At 39.1% G+C, this 13,244-nt stretch overlaps 1 protein-coding gene across 2 annotated transcripts in view; it reads right to left on the reverse strand.

The window, feature by feature from the left end:
- CFAP54 (cilia and flagella associated protein 54) overlaps positions 1–13,244 on the reverse strand; it is a 310,560-nt gene that overhangs the window by 73,817 nt on the left and 223,499 nt on the right. For both annotated transcript variants that reach the window (XM_060113374.1, XM_060113373.1), the window contains 5 exons: positions 12,939–13,118; positions 12,709–12,835; positions 6,735–6,890; positions 5,372–5,477; positions 4,324–4,420 (listed from right to left, as the gene is read on the reverse strand). In XM_060113374.1, the coding sequence (XP_059969357.1) occupies positions 4,324–4,420; positions 5,372–5,477; positions 6,735–6,890; positions 12,709–12,835; positions 12,939–13,118 (666 nt within the window). The remainder of the gene's footprint in view (positions 1–4,323; positions 4,421–5,371; positions 5,478–6,734; positions 6,891–12,708; positions 12,836–12,938; positions 13,119–13,244) is intronic.

Below are 13,244 nucleotides of genomic sequence, written 5' to 3' on the forward strand. Positions count from 1 at the left end.
GAATAGCAAAAAGTGACAATGAACGGAGATATGTTTAACATGGGAGGGTGTGTGTGTGTGTTCAGCTTTTAAATATAAAAAAGTCAATAGTATAGAAGTAAACAGAAACTCCACCAGAAACATAGTATCTGTTTTACATTTTTAAAGTATTAATAGTCAATTTTAAAGATTTAACTAATCTGTAAAAACTATTCAATTAGATTGCTTATTCTAATTTTTGATGGTTGTATTTTGGCTGATTTTTAAAATCTTCAACAAAACTCCAGAATAAAACAAGCAATAACAAAAATATCTTTCTTTTACTTCTGGCTATAAGCCTCCCAAGGAAAAAGAAATGCAATGAATAAAGCTAATGCCAGAGCAGGAAATACAATGCACAAAGGTGGCCTGGCCCAGATCAAGTGTTAAGTTTGGAGGTAGACAGATGATACCTGGAGAGATCTGCCCATGGGGAATCTAAAATCTAAGCAATATAGTCCTGTCCCAAATATGGAGACCCCAGTCACCAACTGTAATAAAACTACTTAGGCTCTGGTGTAGCCATTGCCAGCTTACTGACTATATAAGCTTGGGCAATTCACCTGTTTAATTCTGGAAACAAGGTTAATAGGCATTGAGTGAAGAATATAGAATAACATTAAGTAACTATATTGTAAGAACAATTAGTGACACACACGTTCAAAAAAGAGAGCTCAGGGCTTCCCTGGTGGCGCAGTGGTTGAGAGTCCGCCTGCTGATGCAGGGGACACGGGTTCGTACCCCGGTGTGGGAAGATCCCACATGCCGTGGAGCGGCTGGGCCCATGAGCCATGGCTGCTGAGCCTGCGCGTCTGGAGCATGTGCTCCACAACGGGAGAGGCCCACGTACCGCAAAAAAAAAAAAAAAAAAAAAAAAGAGAGAGCTCATTTTGAATTGAGAGGAAGGCTTTATTGAGGAGGGATTGAGAGGTGTTCAACATTGAGTAGGAGATACTAGCTTATGCAAACAGGCAAGAAAAAGAAAAAAAAATGCGTCTAGATAGGAAATGAAGAAGTTAAATTGTCTTTGTTTGCAGGAGACATGATGCTATTTGTAAAAAATTCCAAGATACACACACACGCCCCTCTAGAATAAATGTGTTTATTAGCAAAATCACAGGATACAAAACTCAATACTCATAAATCAACTGTATTTCTGTGTACCATCAATGAACAATCTGAAAGCAAAATTAAGAAAATACCTGTTCACAATAGAAATAAACTTAACAAAAATGTACAAAATTTGTACACTGAAAAGTAAAAAAACATTTTGAGAAAAATTAATATCTAAATAAATGAAGAGAGAGTTCATATTTATGAATTGGAGGATTTGACATTGTTAACATGCCAACTGTCCACAAATTGATCTATAGATTTAACACAATGTCTACCAAAATTCTGTTAGTTTTTTGGCAGAAATTGACAAGCAGATTCTAAAGTGTATATGAAAATGCAAAAGACTCAAAGTGAAAACAATTTTGAAAAGGAAGAAAATAACTGGAAGGCATGTACTTTCCAATTTCAAAAAACTTACTACAAGCCACACAGTAACCAAGACAATGGATACTCACATAAAGGTAGATTTATGGATCAATGGAATAGAATTGGGAGTCTAGGAATAAATATTTATATTTATGATCAATAAACTTTTTGACAAAGGAGCCAAGGCAATTCAGTAAAGAAAGATAGTTTTTTCAACAAATGGTGCTGAGACAAATGGATATCTATGTGCAAAAATATGAATTTAGAGCCTTACCTCACACTTTACAAAAAAGATTAATTCAAAATGGACCATGCACTTAAACATTAAAGCTATAAAACTTTTAGAAGAAAACATACGAGAAAATCTTCAACATCTGGGGTTAGGTAAAGAGCTACCAAAACCACAAAACATAAAAGAAAAAGATGATAAATTGGACTTCATTAAAACTAAAAGCTTTTTTGTTTCCAAAGACGCGATTAACAGCATGAAAAGACAAGCCACAACTGGGAAAAATATTTGCAAATTATGTATCTGATAAGAGACATATATCTAGAATATATATTTAAAAATTCTTACAACTCAGTGATAAAAAAAGATAACCCGATTTAGGCTATGGGCCAAGGATCTGAATACACATTTTCCCAAAGAAGATATACAAATGGCTAATAAACACATGAAAAGATTTCAGTATCATTAACCATCAGGGAAATCAAAATCACAATGAAATATTACTTCATACCCACTAGGATGGCTATAACCAGAAAGATAAATAATAACAATTGTTATCAAGGATGTGGAGAAGTTGGAACCCTCATACAGTGCTGGTAGGAATACACAATGGTACAGCCACTTTGGAAAACAATCTAACAGATCATCAACAGTCTAAACAGAGAGTTGACATATGACCCAGCAATTCCATTCTTAGGTATACACCCGAAGGAATTGAAAACATATGTCCACATAAAAAATTTGTATATGAATATTCAAAGCAGCATTGATCATAATAGTCAAAAAGTGGAAACAATTCGTATGTCCATCACCTGTTGAATGGATTAAGAAAATGTGGTATGGGCTCCCCTGATGGCGCAGTGGTTAAGAATCTGCCTGCCAATGCAGGGGACACAGGTTCGATCCCTGGTCCGGGAAGATCCCACATGCCGCGGAACAACTAAGCCCGTGTGCCACAACTACTGAGCCTGCATTCTAGAGCCTGCGAGCCACAACTACTGAAGCCCGCGCGCCTAGAGCCCGTGTTCCGCAACAAGAGAAGACACCACAATGAGAAGACTGAACACCGCAACGAGGAGTGGCCCCCGCTCGCTGCAACTAGAGAAAGCTCGCACGGAGCAACAAAGACCTGCCAATGCAGCCAAAAATTAATTAATTAATTAATTATTTTAAAAGATACACAGAAAATAATGATCATAGTGTATAGAAGTATACTATTCTTTTCACTCAAATCTTATTTGTTCAATCTCTTAATTAATTAGAAACACCTCCCTAGAGAAGGCCCAAAAGGTGATATACTTCTATCCTAGAATCTTATCAATTTGCATTGCAAATTGCTATGGAAACAAATATTTTTGTTTTCTCTTATTGGACATAAAGATGTTTATCACACCACAAAAGTAAGTTTTCTATGTAATCATTTTGATGCAAAAAAAAATAGCTGCTATCCACCTAAGGCAGCAACCATATGAGTAGCTCAGCTGAATGAAAGCTTATTTGCCTAAAGGTTTCAAATCATGTTTATGCTGCCTCAAAAATGAGAGATTTGACATCAAAATTTTCTGGAAAGATTTTTTGGTGGGTCAGAGGATTATTTAATAAGAATGAAATATATAATGCCTACTGAAATTTAAAGAATAAAAAACTGGACAGTTTTTCTTAAAAAATGAAAACAAAGTTACTGGGTTCATCCACCTCCAAACCACCCAACTTCCTGCCCAGAGGATCTCCCTCTGTCTGGATCCTTGGTACTCAAGTGTGGCCCACAGACCAGCAGCACAGGTATTACCCAGGAGCTCCTTAGAAAGGCCAAATCTCAGACCTCATCAGGATCACAGGATCCCTGGAGATGTTTCTGCCCCTTATTTGGAAGTGCTGCTTGAGGGAGTACATGCCTCTGCCACTCTTTACATGCTCCCTCCCAATCCATCAAATCCCACTTTCCAGCTCTTTCCACCACAGTCATTCACAATCCCACCAACCAGAGTTATTTCCTAATCCTAAATTTCACCACCTAAAGCACCCCCCCACCTTCCTTCACTTCTCTTCCTCCCACCTTTCTTCCTCTTGCTTTCTTCCTTTCCACGTTTATTATCTGTCTCCCTCCACTGACGAGTAAGTGCATGGAAACAAGCACTGAGTTTGTCTTGAATCTTGCTTTATCACCTTCCAGAGTACGGCCTGGGTCATAGTACGTGCTCAGTAGATATGGGATGAATGAATGAATGACTCTTTTCAACAGGTGATCTGTTTGCAAGCCACGTCAGTGGTGAAAACCATACATGTCCATCTGCTTAACCAATATGTCATTTCCTGCAATCTCCTGATCAATACTAATGACTTGGAGTATTTATATACACCTACATTTCGTGGATAACATTTTAACAGGCAAAAATGTCCACATGAAATCTGTTTCCAGAGTCTTACGTAAAAATATCGACAGAGGTATCTAAACATGAGTATGAGCATTAAGTAATGAATTAATTTCTTCAAGTCACAAAGAAAAAGTTTCTTTATTTCCACAGCACAGTGCTAGCAAAGTAAGCAAGTTCAAAGGCAACATACTTTAAATTTCTAATAAAATTGTTTGTTACCTTAATAAGTGTTAATGGTGATGCTGAAAGTTTGCTCTTTGGCTTCCTCATGTGCAAAAATAATAGGGCTATTTCGAGGTAGGAGTCTCTTATCAACCTAAAATGATACAGCATAGTACTTATTAGATAGCTCACCATTCATAATCATTTTGCATCTTGTGTCAACAATTTCTGAGAGAATAAAAGGCAAAAATAGGCAAAACCAGCATCTGTTCCAAACTCACCCTCTTTTCAGAGCACTTGTGGCTTAGACACGGGCATCTTCCTTCCTACTGAAATTGAAAGCTCTTGAAGAGAGCTGAGCATTCTACCTTGTCCTGTGCTGGCAATACTCCATGCCATGACCACAATGCAGTCCAGCATCAAGACCATTCTGGACTATTCCAGCAAACAAGGCACTAAAGAAGTGACAGTCAAGACTGGAGGAATCTGCCTGGAAAACCAGACCTCTCTCTCCACTCTCCTAGGTTAATTATAATAAGTTCGAAAGAGACACAGAGTTATGCTGAAAGCCGTGATTCGGTATGGGTTAGGTCTGTGTATTCACTATCAAACATGTCAGGTGGGACCATTTAAGTCAGTGCAGTTGTAATAATGCTGGCTTATTCTCCATCTTAAGGTGACTTTTATACAGCATTGAGTTGGCCAGCCTTGGTACTGCTGAACCAGAGTGAATATTCACATAAATCCCTTCTAGATACACTTTCACATCTAGTGGAGGCTCCTGTAACCTGGGACTGACAGGAGATCAATCTGAGTACAGACTAGAAGCGATTCACAGTCCAGTACGTCACCACGCTGACCACCATCATCAACCATCACTGTAAATGAGGCCTTGGAGCGGAGCCAAGAGCATCAAGCTTGAAAAGGAAGTCAGTGAACCTGTTGCACAATGGACCCCAGTGAACTAGCCCTGCCGTGGGAAAAGGGTGCCCCAGTGTCCAGCCTTCAACGCTCCAGCCTTAAATAGTCAATGTACTACCAGAACATGGGTCTCAAACCCAAACACACATTGTCATGATAATGGAAAGGTCTTTTTTTTTTTTACCCTGAGTTTTGATCATGTCTCAAGCTTAGCTGTATAGCTTCAAATAGACTCTCAAGTTGCAAAGTTGGAGATTTCTCTTCCATCAATATTTGACATTCTATTTTGCCTGAAAGAAGAAAAGGATATACAAAGATGGTTTTTCCTTTTTCTATCATTTAGAACTTCAGAACAAATATTTTATTCAGGAAATTTGGAAAACTGAACGTGCTGTCCTTTTTGTCCATCTATCTCCTGTTTCTTGCTAGAAGGTAAGCCAATGGGGAAAGAGCTGTTGCTTCCTTCCCCAGGAAGGCTCCCTCTGCCTCCCTTCACTCTCCAGACACAACTGTTCTTATCATCTTACTTTCCTCTCCATTTCCTTACTTTGTGCTCCACATTCCCTTTATCTAAATCCATTTTCTTCTTTCCTCTGTCATTGCAGGTATCGTAGAAAACATCTTTGCTAAAAACAAACCCTAGAAAGTCAGCAAACGCTTGAGAACCAGCACGGATGATGCAAACGCTCTCATTTGCACACAGCTCCCACCCCTCATGGTGAGCCACAGCCTTCAAATGCAGGTGCTGGAATGGTACTTCTGTAGCAAGAAGGGCAGGAAAGGCTAATCTTACAATCACTATAAAAAGGATTCAGTTTCCATGCGGCATGTGCACAGGGCACAGAGCCACCTGGTGTTAAGTTCACGTCTGTACTTACAGATAGTTATTTACCCAGACTGCACCTCATCTGCCAACTGGGATTGGTCATGCCTACCTTGTAGTGCTGTTGTAAGAATTGGCAATATGAGATGTAAAACACCAACTACAGTGCTTAGTATCTAGTAGATGCTCAATAAGTGATACCAATTGTCATCGTCATTTTTCTCATGGCTAAAATGGCCACAATAAAATTATATGAATGTATTATGCAAATGTGTGTTGTATATGTTATAAATATAGATTGCTATAGCTATTTAATTTAAATAGGTATGTATCTTTTATAGAAATTAGCTAAAATGCTTAGCTAAGTAATGAAATAAAAAAATATCTTCCAAGCATTCTTTAAGAAACATTATTCATAGCTAAATGGCTGATGCTGAGATTTTTGAGTCAAACATGAAACTTTGTGTAAGGAAGGTCAATTGTAATTATAAAAGAAATGAAAATGGAGTACTTTTTTCCTTTCTAGATATAAACTTAAAATACACAGTGTTCTCTTTATCCAAAACTGAGTTTGGCAGAGATACCAAGGTGTTTGTCATCACCAAGCCCTTTGTAAAATCAGTATTTTGTATAATCAGTGACCAGATTTTTAAGAAGCCTTTTGTTCATGGGAAAAAAATAATCCTCAAACTTTATCATAGTTCTGACCCTAAATACATCTTACCTTTCTGAAAAAAGATTTCAGCTTCCACTTCTTGTTCTTCTGTTCCTGATGTCTTAGCGAGCTTCAAAGCTATTTCAAAAAGATGAAGGGAAGGTAACCACTTTGAGGGATCCTTCTTTTTACTGGTATAATATACTTGCTTGGCCACTGTATGTCCTAAAAGAAAGACAGTTGTGTGAAAAGGGAACAATAGATATACAGTATTCATAACAAACCTCCCAGTTACCAGACTTCTCTCACAGTAGGTACAATTGAAGAACTCTTGGAGGAAGTTCCCTGTTGACCTAGTGGTTAGGATTCTGGGGTTTCACTGCAATGGCCAGGGTCCAATCCCCGTCGGGGAACTGAGATCCCACAAGCCTTGAGGCATGGTCAAAAAAAAAAAAAAGAAGAAGAACTCTGGGGGTCTTTAGTTTTTAGCATTGAAGAAATGCTTTAAAGAAACACAATAGGGCTTCCCTGGTGGCACAGTGGTTGAGAGTCTGCCTGCCGATGCAGGGGACACGGGTTCGTGCCCCGGTCCAGGAAGATCCCACATGCCGCGGAGTGGCTGGGCCCGTGAGCCATGGCCGCTGAGCCTGCGCGTCCGGAGCCTGTGCTCCGCAACGGGAGAGGCCACAACAGTGAGAGGCCCGCGTACCGCAAAAAAAAAAAAAAAAAAAAAAAGAAACACAATACCCAAATATATCAATGAACTATAAACAATAGACCTTTGAAACTTTGTCTTTGATAAATTTCAACATTTTCTCATTTTTAAAATGAAGGATAGTATACCTGAAACTAACACAACATTGTAAATCAACTATACTCCAATAAAAATTTTTTAAAGATAAATAAAAATAAAATGAAGGATAATCTCTCAAGCCTCTTTCAGTTCTAAAATTTCATAATGCTCTACATAACAACTTTTGTGTTCCTAAGATGAAGTTGTTAGTAGGGAAACAACTGGAAGTTTTATGTAGTTTTATGTTGTTACCAATAAAATTTACATAAATTAATAGGTGGTAATTTCTATTCAGCTCTATAGCGGTTGCTCGCATTGCATATTTTGTCATCCCAACTAGCTGGCAAACCCATTATGGACAAAGGCCACATGTTATACTTCTTATGCGGTCCCATCACTACTTAACATAATGAAGGATTGTTGCATTGTTGAAGAGGCATTAGATTTAATTTCTGATCACCTCAAAGACAGACAGACAGACATTTATTTGACAAATATTTTCTGAGTGCTTAGGCACCAGATAAAAAATGAGAAAATTGAAAAAGAAGAGCTAAGTTTCATTAAGTACTTCCTACATGCCAGGTACCATCCCAAGTACTTAAGCATTATCTAATGCAATCCTCCCAACTCTGAGTAGATACCATTATTATGCTCATGTTACAGAGGAAAAAGCAGTGGCACAGTGAAGTTTAAGTAACTTGCCCAAAGTCACGTGACTAGTAAATAGCAGGGCTGTGATCTGAACCTAGGCAGTCCAGCTCCAGGGCCCATACCCTATACCATGACACTGCCGTAACCCCTTAAGAGAGAGACCCGTGGAGCTTAGTGTCCAACAGGGAATGAGAACAGCCAGACAGGCAATCAAAACACGGTGTGGTTGATTGTGTGGCAGTGAAAGCACTGGACACTGTGGTAGCAGGTTACAGGAGCCGTGGCCAGACCTGGGAAAGGTCAGGGATGCCTACCCAGATAATACAGCTGTCAAGGCCGGCAGCTGATGATCACTTTATCTTTTGGAAAGTTTAAAGAAGAGAAACGTTGAGATAAAGAGTAAAAGGCAACTAGGGGGGAAACTGCATTAATAGAATTAACAGGCACAGTAGAGCAGTATGAATAGAAAGGCAGTGTAGGATTGCAGAAGGATACAGCTGCTGAGTTGTAGCTGAAATGCTGGGTACAAGCTAGTCATTGGTGCTACCATGTCATCTGAGGCTTTGAACAAGTCCCTACATGCCTCTGAGCCTTGAGGCAGCGGAACTAGAAAATATCTGAGGTCTCTTCAAGTTCTGAAAATTTTAAATCCAAGATGCCATGCCCTGTAAAGAGTTTTCAGGAAACCTAGGACGTTTTGTAAATATTTAGCTCAGGAATGTGCTATATGAGTGGGAAGACAGTAGAAAAAGTATCTTTCTCTCCCCCATCGCTGGCCCTTTATCCAGGGAGAAGTTACAGAGCCCTTCCTCTGGACAAGACAGGATGGTAGCACTTTACTGAGAAAATGGAGATGAAGAAATTGAAGGCTTGCTTCCCCGGACTTCCAAGGAGAGTAAGGAGGCCAGGCATGGAACAGTGAGAATAGCTGACACCTACAATGCTCTTAGGACAAACTAGCTGCCCTCCTAAACATGTTACACAGTCCACTCAATTCACCCCAGGGAGACTGGCACCTTTCTTATTTACATTTTAGGAGAAAGGAAACTGACACACAGAGAAGTTAAATGATTTCCTCAAGGGAACTGGACCAGAATTCTTTCTCCAGAGTCCATGCTCTTAAACCCCAACAATTACCAACTGCAATTAGATCTTAGGCCAGAAGGATATGCTAATACGATTTGTCCCATACAGTCTCACATCTCAATACATCTCCCATTCTTTTTTTTTTTTTAATTCTCTTTTCTGGGGTCATGTTTCATTTTTTTAATTAATTAATTTAATTATTTATTTATTTAAATTTTGGCTGCATTGGGTCTTCGTTGCTGTGTGCAGGCTTTCTCTAGTTGCAGTGAGCGGGGGCTACCCTTTGTTGTGGTGCACGGGCTTCTCATCGCGGTGGCTTCCCTTGTTGCAGAGCACGGGGTCTAGGTGTGCAGGCCTCAGTACTTGTGGCTCGCGGGCTCTAGAGCGCAGGCTCAGTAGCTGTGGCGCACCAGCTTAGCTGTTCCGCAGCATGTGGGATCTTCCTAGACCAGGGCTCGAACCTGTGTCCCCTGCATTGACAGGCGGATTCTTAACCACTGCGCCACCAGGGAAGCCCTTCTCCCATTCTTATATGTCTTGCTTACTGTTTCAAATTATACTACAGCTGTTTATTAATACAAGACAAAAATATCAAGTCTTTTCATGTCATTGAGGCACTTATATACATGTACAATATGTACTATATATGGACTATATGCAAGATAGTGCTATATAATATAGTACTAACATATAATAATAGTACTTGAATCATCTTCTAGATTTTTGTTAAAATTAGAAAAAGAATTGTTACAGAAATTATTGACTTTTCTCTCTCTCTCCCTAACTAGATAATAGGCTCTTCGAAGGCAAAGATGATGACTCCCTGTTATATTCCCACTCCCCAGCACTATTCTTGAACCTTTCTTCACTCCTATTATACAATCAGTAATCTACTTTTTCAGCTAATAAGGAAGCTCTAGGTTCAGTCATTAATGGAAAAAAATAATCTTAAATAACCATGATGCTTATTTTTTGTTTTTTAAAAATAATCTCAAAATGTCTTTTTCTGTAAGAGGCTTTCACAAAGAAAAAGAATTTTTTTAAGTGGCTCTATTCTTGCAATGCAATCTATACTATCACTATAAAGGAAAACTGTCGAGAAAGCATCAAATCAGATGATTTTATGCTTCATAATATTGAAGTGCTCCTTTTTGCAATAAACATCAACTCTGTGAAAAAGAAGTTGTGAAACTGACGTTGTTTTGACAGAAAAGTTGCTTTCGGTTTTTGTTCTTTAAGTTGGTATTTAATATAATATAACAGAAAGCAAGCTGTTCTGCTTCAAGTGAGTCTAAAAAACAGCAGCAGTATTGCCACTGAGTGGTGACACATCTTCAAGATTAGTAAGGCAGGAAAGCAGAGAATACGTTTAACACAATCTGTACAATTTAACACAATCTGTACTTTAAGTTCTTGTAGAAATCAAATATACTGGTAATATAACAAATTGTGGACCAAAGATACAGAAAAATAGCTCTCATGGGATCAGCGAGCTGGAAGGAATTCCAGAGGTCAGCTATGCCAGCCTAATTTCATAAATGAGGAAACTCAACAATATAGGGGTGAACTGCTTTACCTATGGTAATAAAGTTCATATCTGATGATGGTGATGATGATGATGATGATGATGATGATGATGAAAATCATATAATAATAATGATCAATATTAGTCATGAGGGGGAGGAGCAGAAGGGGAATAAGGGAGACAATTGTGGGCAGCCGATGGTTTGAGCACACTTCTGTTGCCCTCCCTTCCCCACTCTAGTCCAATCACCTGCCTCTCCTGAGCTGAGCAGCTGATGGTACAGGAGGCAAATGGGTCCCAGGAAGTGAGGGGTAATGTTTCAAAATGTGGGTTTTATTATTCAGGTATGACAAGGTCAACAGGTCAGGAGATGACTGCCATTGAAAAGACAGTATTTTTGCTCACAGTTCTCAAGAGGAGGGAGGGCACACCACGCCACGCAGGGCCACACAGGGAAGCACCAGGGTCAGTCAGGACGTAGAAGGAGAAAGGAGAAAATGTCGGCAAGAGCCTTTATTGTGTTTTTTGTGGGAAGGAGTGGGTGGGTAGGGTAAGCAGACTATGGTTTAGGATTGGCTAGTTTGTAGAATTTCAGTGGGCTCTGCCAGTAGTCCATACATGTCCCTGGGGTGATTGGGGCAGAAAAATAGTGGCCCTGAGGGTAAGAGCCCAGCAAAGAACAATAAAAGAGCTCAATAAAAGTTCAGGGTGTAAGCTCTGGAATGGCGAGTTTGCATATGAAAGACATCCTCACAGGAGTGTGGTGTGCTAACCTCTAGGAACTGGCTAACCCTGGGAGGGGAAGTTCCTCCCTGGTCAGCAAGACTCCTGATGTCAAAGCATCAGAAATACATTTTTTTAAAAAAAGGCATGATGAATACAGGTTAGAACAGAGAGAGCTGTTACAAGATTTTCTGTCCTCTGTGATAGACAAGAGCCTTGGAGCTAGAGGTAGGCAGCTTTGGGTCAAAGATGAGAGACAGTGTCCTGGAGAGAGCTTGAAGCAATGTCTGTGAGCTCCTGAGAAGGGCAGCAACACTGGCTGGCTCCTCCCCCTTGGTTTCCAAGGAGCTGTAAGCCTCTGGCTTAACTGGTCTACCTGCTCCAATTAGATCCCCTCTTGGCTGGCTCTGGTCCATCCTCCACTCTATTCTTCAGCCAGCAGCCAGGGTAATCTTTGGAAACATAAACTGTCCCCTGCTCACCCTCTCCCATTAGGCTGTCCCTCTGTCTATACTGGTCTCCTTGCAGTTCCAGAACATGTCAAGCTTGTCCTGACCTCAGAGCCTACAACTCACTGCTCTCTCTGCCTCTACTGTGCATGACTTCACTAAGCATATGCTTAACATTTACAGTCCAGGGTTAAATACTACTTCCCCAGAGAGGCCTTCCCCAATTATTCTACTTAAACAGGCACCACTCCCTTTGCTGTTCTTTATCAGCAGATCTTATCCACATCATTTACAACACTAAGTACAATTTATACTTACATACATATACATAATTCATCATCAGACATAAGCTTTCTATAACCTTGCTGTTTTTCTGTCTAGTTATTATCAAATACACATCTTATTTTATACAATATTTATTGGATTAAATTTTATAAATATTATAATAATAAATTAAAAATTAAATGTTTATTGTTATAAATATTATAACAATGAATAAATATTAAAATATTTTATACATTTATAATATGATAAATGATAGAATATGCATTCCTATATATGATTTGTTTAGCTGTGTATTTCTGTCTCCCAGGCTAAGAGAAGGAACCACATCTGTTTTCATCTCCAATAGCTTCCCAGGACCTCACAGGGAGGCTGGCACATGGTAAGTGATCAAAAGCTATTTGTTAAATAAATGGAACCTGGCTATTCATAAATACTGCCCCAGATAAATGCACTCACATGATAGCCTCGCTGAAAATGACTTAAACTTTTTCATCAGTGACTTGAATGTAATATATGTTTAAGTGTTCTTACCAATTCTCATTTTTGTTTTGGCCAATAACATGACATGAGGAAGATAGATATTTTTCAAAGGCAGTAATGGACTTGCATAGTCAGTGTTTGATACAGGAAATTCAATTGTTTCTCCAAAAGTTAGCATCTGTAAAAGAAGCACTGCAATGAGTAATTAGCTAATGTGGTATGCTGTAAGAAAAGACCGAAAAGTAAGTTTCTAAGTCTTGTGGACACAAAAGCACTCTCACCTGTTCAATAAGAATGTTGTGAGACTGAGTCAACAAATGTAATTTTTCTGTTTTCGAAGAGGGAGTTTCCTTGAATTTCTCGGCTTTTGTTAGGTCATCCAGTAAAAGCATGCTTCTCACCAGTGTTAAATGAGATCGAGGAGAAATAAACTCACGTCCTTCAAGCAACTGTATTACATCCTATTAAAATAAAATTATTCCGTTTGATAGTACATTCACAATTCACTGAAACAGGGGCCAGACGTATTGACTGTTATGCATTCAGTACCTAATGGAAATTTAAATTCTCTCCTTTTATTCTAACCA

Source organism: Mesoplodon densirostris, chromosome 11 (genome assembly GCF_025265405.1).
Source record: "Mesoplodon densirostris isolate mMesDen1 chromosome 11, mMesDen1 primary haplotype, whole genome shotgun sequence".
NCBI lineage: Eukaryota > Metazoa > Chordata > Mammalia > Artiodactyla > Ziphiidae > Mesoplodon > Mesoplodon densirostris.